The 12,910-nt window shown below is 50.5% G+C and overlaps 3 protein-coding genes across 3 annotated transcripts; 2 read left to right on the top strand and 1 right to left on the bottom strand.

Moving 5' to 3' along the window:
- Nucleotides 1-1,048: 1,048 nt before the first annotated feature.
- Nucleotides 1,049-2,025, bottom strand: TGAM01_v200513 (hypothetical protein; the record flags this gene model as incomplete). The annotated part of the gene is made up of 2 exons (XM_018806121.1): nucleotides 1,049-1,641; nucleotides 1,761-2,025. The coding sequence occupies 2 exons, from the start codon at nucleotides 2,023-2,025 to the stop codon at nucleotides 1,049-1,051; spliced, it is 858 nt and encodes a 285-aa protein (XP_018660602.1).
- A 902-nt stretch (nucleotides 2,026-2,927) lies between these two features.
- On the top strand, nucleotides 2,928-4,448 carry TGAM01_v200512 (oxalate decarboxylase family bicupin; the record flags this gene model as incomplete). Its single annotated transcript, XM_018806122.1, has 3 exons — nucleotides 2,928-3,299; nucleotides 3,377-3,716; nucleotides 3,802-4,448. 3 exons carry the CDS (start codon nucleotides 2,928-2,930, stop codon nucleotides 4,446-4,448), a joined length of 1,359 nt encoding a protein of 452 aa, XP_018660603.1.
- Nucleotides 4,449-10,330: 5,882 nt separating this feature from the next.
- On the top strand, nucleotides 10,331-12,559 carry TGAM01_v200511 (sulfate permease; the record flags this gene model as incomplete). Its single annotated transcript, XM_018806123.1, has 3 exons — nucleotides 10,331-10,676; nucleotides 10,793-11,682; nucleotides 11,753-12,559. 3 exons carry the CDS (start codon nucleotides 10,331-10,333, stop codon nucleotides 12,557-12,559), a joined length of 2,043 nt encoding a protein of 680 aa, XP_018660604.1.
- Nucleotides 12,560-12,910: the final 351 nt, after the last annotated feature.

The following is a 12,910-nucleotide window of genomic DNA, read 5'->3' as shown; positions in this document are numbered from 1 at the left end:
TCAGATACAACTCGGCTATTTACTGGTAATTCCATCCCTGTACTTAACATGAGTCTTTATATCGACTCTTAGTATGAATATGATGGCTTGTCATCTCCCTCTGCAGATTTAGGGTAAGCGGCTTGGCAGTGTGAATCCATCCATCTTGCAGCCATCTTGACATGTGTGGGCTCCATCGAAGACTGAAATTGGTAATACTGGTAGTGGAATAGCTTGAATTTGGCATTCCGGTATTACGGAGCGGAGGCAGGTGAGCCTGTCGATTGCGTTTAGGTTTGCCAAATCGGGTCTTCACAGCATCTTCACAGCATCTTCACAGCATAGCTGTTGTGGTCCGTGCAACCAATTCTCATAACTACGCTTGGTAGTTGAGACCTAAACGATCCATTCAGCGTTTAGTATTAGCTATTGCCTTTATCCTACTGTCTATTATAGCATGAAGCTCCAGAAATGAAAGCCGGCTATTCATTGGATGAGTAAACTACCAAAATGCCACAGCCATCCCCGAGAACCGCCCGCAGACCGTTTGCAGCTCTGTAAATCCCATTTTGGCGGCATCTCAGGGCGGCGCCTGTTGGCGGCGCAACATTTTGTGGGCCATTTGGGGTAGTGCGGTCGGCGTCTTGAAATACAAGCCGAGTGGATGAAGCTGTAGCTTTTTAAATTGAACGAAAAAAAAGAAAACACCACTAGCAGAGCAATGAGCGGCATTTCCGATACTTTGCGGAGAGTCGAAGGCGGTTATCGCGGGTTGCATGCTTGTTCTTCGCCCCCCAAGAGATAATTGGACATATTCGGCATTTTGACAATGCTCTCAGAAATGGCAATTGTCGTGATGCTAGACTTCATGAGACGACAGAATCTCTCAAGGCTACTGCTCTGATGATAAAAGGTATAATATTCCTGATGACATAAACATGTACCTGTATACACGCGCCTTTTATGCCTCCCGCCCATGCAATGCTCCACCCAATCATACCGCAAATGAAATCAAACAAAACACAATTACTTTTGCCCAGCTATAGGCACCATTAGCAGCCGCCACTGCCTATTCCTCGTCGTCTGAAGGCTCAGCAGGCCAGAAAAACCAGGTGATGACCATGATGGCCTTGAGAATGGCAGCAGTCCACAGCGCGCCTGCAATACCCAGAGAGCTGTGAGAGAAGATGCCGCCCAAGACAGCACCAATCAGTAGCAGCGTGGGCGCAGCGGCGCGACGGTTCCTTTCGACGTTCTGGAAGGCAAAGAGGTCCTGGTCGGAGAAAAGGTCGCAGTAGATGCTGGTCAGGACAACGCTGGTGAGGGCGTTATACTTGAGCGCGCGACTCGTCACGGCCTGGCCGCAGCTCTGGAAGGCAACGAGCGCAAGGGGCGCAAGAACGGTCCAGCCGACATGGTCCTTGTCTTCAGATGGAGTTGTGAGGGTTACGATGAGCGCGGCCGCAACGATGAACAGTGTCTGAGCGGCAAAAGACACGCAGAGCACCCATCTCCGCTTGGGCGAAAAGTAACGGTGGAAGCGGGCGAAGAGGAGCGAGCCAATGCAGAAACAGGCCAGCGAGATTCCAGATTTGTAGAGACGCGCATTGGTAGGAGGGTAGATGAGAGATGCGATGCCCAATCCAACGTAGACAGTGTTTCCTGTTGAGTATCGAGGTCAGCTATCAAATTCTGGACTCATGATATATTCATCGTGTTATGTGACCATGAGATGAGGCACGCGACGAGATTGCCCGTTTTATGCTTTTGGCGCGACCAACCTGTTTGCATGGAAACGAATGCGCCCCAGACCTGAGTGGAAGCGCTGTCCAGCAGCCCCGTCACTACGTAGCACAGCAGCAGCACGATGTCAGCCCAGGATCGCGACACCTCGGCCGTCATCTGCTTTCGAAGCCTGGAGACGACGGATCGGGGAGCGGGCTTGCTGCGCAGTAGAGGCTGCTCTTCATCGCCGGTGGCACCGTTTGCACCGTTTGCACCGTTGGCTACGGACGAGCCGTTGGTGGTTGTGCCGTACGTTGTCATTGTCGCGGCTCACGATGGTATAATTTACGGGTGTTTGGGAGAAGGTCAAGAGAGAGGGAATCTCTGCTCCCCGTTGACGGGAGAGCCGCGGCTTGATATTGTGCGAGCAGGGATGGCGATAATATCTGAAGCGCTGCACGTTTGGCGCCGAGAACCGGCTATTGCGCAATGAGCTAAAAAGCTAAAGAGTTAAACGGAGCTTGGCTTTCTGCAACGCAACGACGCTTAATTGCTTCAGACGCACCCTTTCGGTCTCAGCCAAGCGAAGATTGGTCTCAGCTATTCTCCTAATCCAGAGTCGGAGCCTATTTCTGTGCGGCCCGTCGTGCAGCTTCGCTCAGGCACCGCCATGAGACCCGGCCGGTACGGAGCGCTGCGTCAGCAATTGCGAGCTCGCCGTTGGTGGGATCCAGATCTGCGCCCGAATCTCGCCTCACTCCAAGCGTTGCGCCGGCAGCCAGAGCGGACTTGATTCGGAATCGGCCAGGGCCTCGAGATCCTGGGCGGTATCGCGCGGCGGCTGAGATACCGCAGGCTGTAGCGGTCGCTGGCTGTAGGTCGAGGTATTTTGCAGCGTGAGAGTACCTGCAATGGGTCCCGCTGGCGCATCACCAGTGGATTTTGTCGCAAAGGCGTCGCGACTCGGTGAATACAAGCATGTGACGCAAGAATAGGGGGAGATGGGAGAGCAGAGCGTGTACTCTTGAGGTACCGCCTGCGATTGGCAACGGAGGCACAATTGTCATACGAGATAGTCGGCGCACTGCTTTATAAAGCTCCCGGTCCTCCCAGCAGCCTGTCGAGCTTCATTTGACCTTTTCCAACCCAAGCCCGCGTTGACTGAGCCTCTCCAGCGCATACCCAAGACCCGTACAGCATCCCAGTCGCCCAAACAGTGAAAAATGAAGCTCTCAGCAGCTCAATTGCTCCTTGCCGGAGCTGGTCTGACGTCGGCGCTGCCTCATCTCGACAGCCCGCAGCAGCGACTTCTCAATGGCATGAAGCTGCCCTCCTCAGTGACCGAGAAGACACTGAGCGAGAAGAGCGGCCCCTACACGCCCGGCCACCGCGACGAGAACGACAACTACGTCGATGCCATTGGCAAGAAGCTCGACCCCAAGCCCTGGCGCAATGGCCTGGGAGCCTCAGTGCTCGGCCCGTACAACCGCGACCGATCGCGCCAGAGCCCCGACATGATCCGCCCGCCCAGCACCGACCACGGCAACATTGCCAACATGCGATGGAGTTTCACCGACTCGCACGTGCGAATTGAGGTGAGAGAGAGACGCGCCCTTGCATATGTGCAACAATTAGTGAGAGTTTCTCTACTGACATGGCAATTGAACTGTAGGAGGGAGGATGGACCCGACAGACCACCGTCCGTGAGCTTCCCACCAGCGTTGAACTCGCCGGTGTCAACATGAGACTCGACAAGGGCGTCATTCGCGAGCTTCACTGGCACAAGGAGGCCGAGTGGGCCTACGTTCTTGACGGCGAGGTCCGCGTCACTGCTCTCGACTACGAGGGCGGCAACTTCATCGACGACCTGAAGAAGGGCGACCTGTGGTACTTCCCCAGCGGTGTCCCTCACTCTCTGCAGGGTCTCGGTGACAACGGAACCGAGTTCCTCCTCATCTTTGATGACGGCAACTTTTCTGAGGAGTCGACCTTTATCCTGTCTGACTGGCTGGGTATGTATACGCAACGATTTACTATGGGATGAGACACGTACAATAGCATGAAGAGTAAGAAAATGCTAACAAACAAACTTTATAGCACACACTCCCAAGTCCGTCATTGCCGAAAACTTCCACCTCGCCCCCGAGCTGTTTGACCACCTCCCCGCCGGCGAAAAGTACATTTTCCAGGGCTCCGTGCCCGGCTCCATCGAGGACGAGGCCCCCAAGGGCAAGCACGTCAAGCAGTCCAAGTACCAGTTCACCCACAAGATGCTCGACCAGGAGCCCAAGAAGACTACCGGAGGCCACGTCCGCATCACCGACTCCAAGAACTTCCCCATCTCCAAGACCGTGGCCGCCGCCCACGCCGTCATCGAGCCCGGTGCGATCCGCGAGATGCACTGGCACCCCAACGCCGACGAGTGGTCCTTCTTCATCGGCGGCCGCGCCCGTGTCACCATCTTCGCCGCCGAGGGTACCGCCCGCACTTTCGACTACGTTGCTGGCGATGTTGGCATCGTGCCCCGTAACATGGGCCACTTTGTCCAGAACATTGGCGACGAGCCCGTCGAGATGCTTGAGATTTTCCGCGCCGACGAGTTCAGAGACTTTTCTCTCTTCCAGTGGATGGGCGAGACTCCCCAGCGATTGGTCTTGGACCACTTGTTCGCTGATGATAAGGAGGCTGGTGAGAAGTTCTGGGAGCAGGTCAAGGATGCCAAGAAAGATGAGATTACGAAGTAAAGGCGACTGAAGAGTGTCAAAGGTTGTAAAAAAGTAATGAGGGGGCAAATTTGTGTTATTATACGTGTATCAATCGTGGGACGACATGTTAAGGGTCATGTCGTATATGGCGTTTCTTAATTACCAAATTAATTGGCTTTTTCATCTTACTATTTACGTTGCACTTAAAGGCTGCTGTATCTTGATGTCTGTCGATATGTAAAATGCAGGGAGTTTCTCCCTTTTGTCATGCTGGTAATCTCCTATATGAAGATGCTTTAACGCGGTTTCTTCCAGATTTCTGTTGTTCGCTAGGATTTACGGCTGGATTTGTTTTCATTTGGATTTCGTTGGCATCTTTAAGTGAGAATCCTTCTTTTTGAACAGTTCCCTAGGCCCCATCACCATATATTATGGGATGCAATATTCGAAAAGGATAGTTTTTAACTTTCAAATAGTCATTCCTGATGGATCGTAAAATGACGGGATGTAAAGCTCCAGCTACAGCGAATGAAGTTCGCCATATTACGTAGCTACCAGTAGACTTTTGAAACAAAGCTAAATGTATTTCGCGGACAGGAGCTGATATGGTTGGCTGCGGGGAGAGGGGAAAGAGCGCTATGCCAGGAATCTTGGCGCATATAGGAGGTATTTTTAAGCCAAGGTATTTTTATCTAAAATAGTAATCGGCTTATACTGCGACTGGTTAAAATAGAATATGAACTCTTACCAAGGTAACTAGCTATAATTCCCCCTCCGTTTTGACAATCCAGAGGATCTTTTGTAAAACAACTCCCTCTGATGCCCCAAAGTACCTATTCTTAATTTTGGGGTAAGCCTTAATAGCCTCAAGTGACCGGAAGCAAAGGGGGTGGGGGAAGGGGGAGCTGTTAACAGTATCACCGCGCTGGAGCTACTCCATGGTGTAAACAGCAATGAATAATTTGCGGTCTGGTGGCGTTGGACTTGCAGATAAGCCTGCTCTTTGTTTTCTCGTCATCTTATTCCGGCCTCCTAGGATGTTGCAGCAGCGTTGAGAAACGGGGCCCTGCATTTGGGCCAACTTCGTGCAATTCGGCTGCTGTAATACGTTCCGCGTCCATATTGGAAGAATCAAAAGAACCTTTTCACGGAGGGAGTGGCTCCTTCAGATTAAGAAATCATGCTTGATGGATAGAGTTATGCATTGCCAATGATATTCGTGAACCTAACACCACCACATCTTCTCTCGAGATAAGGCACGTTGGACGAACGGAGGTTGGCCCGTTTGGGCAGCTGGTAAATCACTGAGGAATATCAGATGCGATTACGTATGTCATCTGCACGCCACCCACCTGCTGCGAGTCTTTTTCGTTTCTCAGTAATAAGTCAAGCTCCACATAGTGGCTCGTACTTGTGGTGGCGAGTTTATTACTGGTCTTGATATCGGAGTGTTGGCCGAGTAGCGGAGACTGATACGGCGCAAATGAATATCAAAGCTGCGTGTGGGTAAGGACTTTACAATGATGGGCTATTCGTTTAACTGCTGACGGCTAAACACATACTGCTCCATAGTCCCGAAATACTTTACAACAAGACAGGTCGAGTCAGGCACTCAGATGTGATCTCAAGAAAAAAAGCTACAACAAGGATGAAGGAAGTAAGGTAGAGAATACGAGTTTGAATATTGCGACCTAAAGATACCTACGGCTCTGAATGTCAACATCTGAATGAAAATCGAATAGAACACCATATTGTAAATAGGCTAAATTATTCGAGATTTACGAGACATATCGAGTAAGCCCGCGAAGAAGTGTAAGCTCGAGGCACTTTTGGAACTGCCGTTCGCTCGGGATAAAGATTTACGTGCCGAGCAACCTCTGCATTGTCTCGGATCTTCGTTTGTATTAGGAAATTGAAGTGTTCGAAATGCTGCTGAACTTTTGCAAAAGGGGGGATCAGATAGTAGGAGGGTGGAGGGTAGGAAGGGGCAAATTTGAGATGAGGATGTCTTAAGATGTTGAAGGGATCAAGTGAAGCCTGAGTACGTGGATTCTGGACATCAAAGCAAGGTACCAAAAGATATCCATGGTGGTCACGGCCGGACAAAAATCGGCTTCGAGCAGTTACCGACATGACCGAGGCATCAAATCTTTCAACGTCGCGCAGACGGCGAGGACCTTCAAAAGCTGCAGACTATGTCGGCGAACTTCGTAATCCTACCTATACGAGATGACTGGCATAGGAAGGCTCTAGGGATACATGTAAGAGAGCAAATACGGAGCAAGGATAAGTTGTACCATCATTCTTCTTGCTTCGATGAGACATACCGTAGTGAAACATGGTGTTTTTGACTATAGTTTCCTGCCTGTACTCTTGTTATCGCCGCGGATATGAGAAGCCGAAGGCGGCTTTGCCGGCCAGACGTCAAACGATGTCGCAGAGCCTGATGGGCGGCGATCATTGCTGATTGAAGATGAACAAATTAAAACCGCCATGTACTAGGTATGTTGTATATGATGCTCCGTATCCCATGCTACGGTACCTCAAAACCTGTTCCATTGCGCCCTGTCAGTGCCATCGGTGGAATACTTGGCGTTTTCTGTGCGACGTGACACGGCAGCCTGGGCATCTGAGAGGCGTGCAGATTCTGAGTCTTGGCGATGGGCGCCTTTATGTAACCTCTTAGCTGCGAACCGGATCTCAGCTTTGTAATGCGGTGAATGAGAATCGCCGACTATTTTGTGCAAGACCTCGATTTGGAATTTCTGGGAATTCCTTGTACATGCATATGCTACTACTGCAGAGTACTTGCAGAACCCAGGGAGCTTTGAGGACAAGGTAGACGATACATGTCCGGAGCCCCGTAATTGATATTCCTTCACTGAAAATTTTACTATCAACTGGGTTATTACAAGACCCAGTTGCGGTTCGTGGATTCTATCCCGCAGATTTCCTCAACCCATGTCGATGATCGGGGTCTTTGCGCGCCGTGCCGTCGGGGCTGCATACGTACACCATTTTCATGAGTATATCCGCGCATTTTGACGCTACATGGGCCTAGATGTGATAATATCTTGCTTGAATCGCCAATAGGAATAGAAAATAGGAGTTTATGCAGAAGAAAACTGCTGTTGGGTAGAACAACTTTGTGACCAAGACTGCTTGCTGCTCTATCACGTCTAAAAATAGTCACTAGCTCGTACCTTGAATTTTAGCGGGTGATTTCGCTGGTGATGCCGCGTCTAGCTTCGTAGAACCTCTCCACTTCATCTCCATTTCCCCGCAAAGAGGCGCCGAACTAAGACTGCTAAACTTCGTGCTTGACCAGCGGCCAGGGCGATTCGAGCCAATGTGAAGCCATCTGGATGTTGTTATTAGCCATCCCAGGTCAGTTTCATCACAGGAGCTCAAGTATTGCTCACCAACTGGTTGTTTTCTGACAGCTCTCCCTATCAGGGGCTTCTCGGCCTAGTCGATGCAACGGTAACTGAGAATAAGGAAACGCCACCCGAGCTATACGTCGTTTGTTTCTAAAAAGGGACCGTCCACTGCAGCCTCAGCGTTACATTGCTCGCCAGAATCGCCCCAAGCGTTCCCGAGTTGGGCCTTCTGCCTACTTGCAAGAGGGGCTGCAGGGCTGTCGAGCCGAGCCCAATCACCTCAGATGGCGGAATCGGTACAGATAGGGCAAGTCCATTGTTTGCAGCCGGGAACTAAATCGACGAGGAGATGGCGTCCAGCTGTTTGAGAATTGGAGATTTCCACGAACCAGCGAACAAGGCCCGGGGTCAAGAAGTGGCCTCCGCTCCTAACCGCCTGGACTAGATGCATCTGCCGGAGTGCTGCTTTTAACCACTCACGGAATGCTATTGCTATCAGATGCCTCGGAATATGCAGCTTCGTCACCTTCATTTGGAGTCCGGACAGAAGCTCTGCGAGATTCTTATGCTAGGAACAGGGGCCTTCTGGAAAGACACGCCCCCAAGCCCCAGCTGTGATGGCATACCCTCCATTTGTTTTTGCAGTTGAGCCACCTCGCGAACTGTTTGCCAGAATGAGATGTGGCTAGCAGAGAGAAGATCTCATGCAGCACATTCAATTTCACACACATGACGGGTACCAGCCAAGAATCTCGCCTATTCTGGGCATACGCTGTATGCTGGTCTTGGCTCGCATTCGCTGCAACGTCAGAGCCGCCAACTCGGACAACCGGCACGCCTGGGGGGGGGGGGCTTTGCTTGCTTTGGTAATCGGCAACCGACTTACCTTGGAAGAGCTCAGAGAGACCCTGAATCCTTACCTCGACAATTTTCTGTGCCGTCACGGAGCACAGGGCCTGGCATCGCCAATTCCTAGTCGCTTGTGTCTTTGATGCTGTCTCTCGTTCAATCCGCAGCTCGGTGGGCTGCCGCAACCCCGCCTGTCTCTCGCAGTGTGGAGACCCAACAACAGATCAGTCATTTTAGGACTGGCCTTCATCGCGAATAGTGACAATTCAAGCTCGTGGAGAAGGTGGATGGCCAACTCGGGGCGCGAAGAACAAAAGGTAAATCGAACGGGTACAGGGGCGAAACATGGCTAACCCCCCGACTAAAGTGCTTGAAGGAATTGCAATAAGATGCCTCCACTCCTGGCATCTTTCCTAGTCAGCCGCTAATTGTGTCTAGCCTCGCTCCCCGGGGGGTAAGATTTGGAGCTATCGTCAAAAAAACGCCACTGAGGGGGCTAGCTATTACAGCAAATGGACTAAATACGACTCTTTACAGCTCGCTCGTTGCCGTGAGAAGTGAGATGCCATGCTTGTCCCCTCTCCAATGGTCCTCGGTTAGGTTCAGCCTGTTTTGGGGCCATTGTACAAGCTAGAGAAGTTTGTTAACGAATGTTTCCCATCAATTTGGAGAGTGTTTGTTTTACCAAGCTGATACTTGCTCTTTCTTTCTGATTAGAATTAAGAGTCGTTCTTTATGCATAAGTGGTACTAAAATAAGGCAGAGGGTGGGAAAGAGAGAAAGGGGCCCTTGAGCTACCTACATGGAGGCCTGTATAGAGCTACCCTCCCTGTCAATCTCATGGATCTCGAGAGTCCGGCCATAAGCATAGCTCAGTATGCGGCCGCTTGTCCATGACACACTAGTACGGTACGAGCATATACTTGTATGAAGCACATATACCTACTATGTATGTAATTTGTACAAGAGGATAGGGGGATGGACACATGCTTGTCGGCGTTGCATGCACGGAGCAATTGCTCATTTATCCTGACGGAACGTATTGGGAAAATGAACGACATCCGGCACGATACTCTCAGCCCAGGAACGTTGAAATACTGCCGAGACAGGCAGTCGCGTGTGTGTCTCGAGATTCGCGCTTGGCTGCCGTCGAGGCAATTCTTAGCTCCCAATGCTACCCCTCTCGGTGAATCGTTAACGATTGGATTAAAGTTGGTGTGACTCGTCTTCGCCTTCTACTGTGCCCAGGGAGAGTATTTGTTCGGATAAAGTTGGTGTGCTGCATGCAACAGATTCGGGGCTTGGCCACATCTGAGGACCGGTACCTTGAGAGGGCACCCTCCATTCGCGTCGACTTCTTGAATCCGAATACTGCATAGTCGTTCAGCTTAGAGCAGCTGCTTTCTCCAACTTTGCCTGGGCATTGTCAATCATCGCCAGAAGAGAGCTCTTCGTTTTAGAGTTCTCATACTCACACCTATATAGAGTCAGAGAGGCCCCCCCTCTTTCTCCAACCCCTGGGTTATGAGCATTGGTGTCTGGCTCGATCTATATCATCAAGAACGGCCTTAGCTCTTATTTATATATACGTTTGCACTGAGGCTTGTTGAGTTGCCGCAACTCCGAGACCTTTCCGAACCTCCAGACTGGTTGGCTCCAACGGACATATCCCGAGCCCCCCCGATCGTCACAATGGATAAAGTTTCCAAGAAGCTATCAGAGGCCAAAGAAGATGTTGTCACGGCCTATCAGACGGATGCTAATGTCAATAGAGTCAAGCGCTGGGCTGGGCCTATTGCTCGTCGCACCCCATCTGCCGCGGCTGAGTATCTCTATGAGAAGTTTCCCATCATCCAGTGGCTGCCTCGATACAATCCCAAATGGCTTTTGAACGACTTTGTCGCTGGTATCACCGTTGGTGTGATGTTTGTGCCACAGGGTATTTCTTATGCTAAAATTGCTACCATCCCTGTGGTGCATGGTCTCTACTCTGCTTGGATTCCGTCCTTACTCTATCTGTTCATGGGAACTTCAAAAGGTGAGTGAAACGAATATCCACCGCTCTCCCCCCCCCTTCTTTTTTTAAATGATCGTTATAAGTATGTTTGTTCCAGATTGGCTGACTTGGGCTTCTTTGTACTTCCGACGATTTAGAGATATCCGCTGGACCGACATCTGTCCTTGGTCTTCTTACAGCAGAGGCAGTTGCCTCTATGCCTGATGAAGACCCGGCTACGGTTGCCTCAGCAGTGGCATTCATGGTTGGCGTCTATGCTCTTATTGTTGGAGCCCTCAAACTTGGATTCCTCCTCGACTTCGTCAGCGGCCCTGTCTTGACTGGGTGGATCTCAGCGGTTGCTTTGGTCATCTTGCTTGGGCAAGTCGGCTCCCTGGTCGGCTTGACTGTCGGTTCTACAACTGTGGAAATCATTCGCGGTGTCCTCGGCCACCTTGACAAGATCCAAGGAATGACAGCGTGCATTGGATTGACAGGCATTGCGATGCTCTTAGTCTTTGAGCATGCTGGCAAGACCATCGGCAAAAAGAACAAATGGATCAAGTTTGTTTGCACCAGTCGAGCTGCGGTTGTTCTCATCATCTACACTCTCATCTCTTGGGGCGTTAACAAGAACCGCGGCGAGAAGAACTATATGTGGGCTGTGACTGAGATCGATGCCAATGGACTTGCCAAGGCTAAGACTCATGACACCAACCTGCTCGCCAAGGTGGCCGGTCGATCTGTGGCCCCGTTTATTGCCATGTCTATCGAACATCTTGGAGTTGGAAAGGCTTTCGGTCTACGAAACGGATATGACATTGACCGGTCGCAGGAGCTGTTGTTCCTCGGTACCGCCAACATGATTGCTAGTATTCAAGGCTCGATGGCGTCTGGAGGTGCCATGAGTCGTACAGCTGTTTCTAGCGAGGCCGGCTCAAGGTCTCCGTTGAACTTTATCTTTACTGCCGGATTTGTTCTCTTGACTCTCTATGAGCTTGCTCCAGCTCTGTACTGGATCCCCAAGGCCACTCTTGCTGCTATCATTGTAAGTTTATCCGTTATCTCGTTTTACCGGTACACGCTTGATATACTAATACAGGCTCCGTTATTTCTAGATCATGGCTGTTGCTCATCTAGTCTCTCCCCCAAAGCTCTTCTATCGATACTGGAGGATTAGCTTCATTGATTTTGTCGCTTCGATGCTAGGATTCTGGGTCACCCTTTTCACTACGACGGAGATCGGCCTTGCCGTGTCTGTCGGCTTCAGTATCGTCTACACTCTCCTCAGGCTTGCTTTCCCCCGTCTGGTCAAAATTTCTCATTCGCAGGCAGAGAATAACCACTGGTCACTCTCCAAGAGCCGCCCGAAGGACTCAGAGATTGATGTTCCTTCGGAGGCATATCTAGTCAGATTTACTAGTGATATGCTGTTTCCCAACGCAGAACGGCTCAAGAATTCGATTGTTGAGGACATCAAAGTCCGTTACGATGCTTCAACGGCAATGGTACAGGCTGCCGAAGCCAACCGTGTTTGGAACGACTCTACGAAAAGACGAGTCGCCAAGATCCGCCACCGCGAACAAATCACGCCCATCTCAACTGACGCTTATCCTTTGCGTTACATCGTCCTTGATTTCGAGATGATTTCATTTATTGACACAACTGCTGTTCTACTACTCATCGAGCTAAAGATGTCTCTGCGCAAATACTTGGGCAAGGAGTTGCAATTCCGCTTCGTCAACATGGCTCCTCAAGTTCTCGAGAGGTTTACCCGTTCAGAGTGGGAATTCGTTCGAGAGGGCGAAGAACGCACTGGAAATGATGATGTCATCTTCTCTTCTTTTGAGGCTGCTATCTTGCACCGCGATGGAGACGATAAGGACGAGAAGGTTCAGTATGTGGAGAAGGCGGTCGATGTTTAGGAGGCTGAGTAAGGTATATAGGATTCAGCAACAACTGCTCAGATGTTTTTGCAATTTGAGCGATGGGTAAATATGGACAGGGCTTGGAACCCCTGGAGGAGTTGGGCTATGGGATTTATTTTGTGATGGAATATGGGTTACTTTACGATCAGGGAACGATATCTGACTGCTCAGGGAGACTTGAACAGCGCAACTTTTTAGCTTCGAATTTAACAACTTTTTGTATCGAATATTCTTATATGCTTTTCTTTCATACCCTCAATTCGTAAAAAATCCTAAAAAAACTATAGTATTCAGTAAGGAGATCGTAGCCACCTCAAAATTGGCTGAGTTTCCCCAACTCACCAGTCG

Source organism: Trichoderma gamsii (assembly GCF_001481775.2).
Source record: "Trichoderma gamsii strain T6085 chromosome Unknown Scaffold_1.2, whole genome shotgun sequence".
Taxonomy (NCBI): domain Eukaryota; kingdom Fungi; phylum Ascomycota; class Sordariomycetes; order Hypocreales; family Hypocreaceae; genus Trichoderma; species Trichoderma gamsii.
This window is presented reverse-complemented; position numbering and strand designations above follow the sequence as displayed.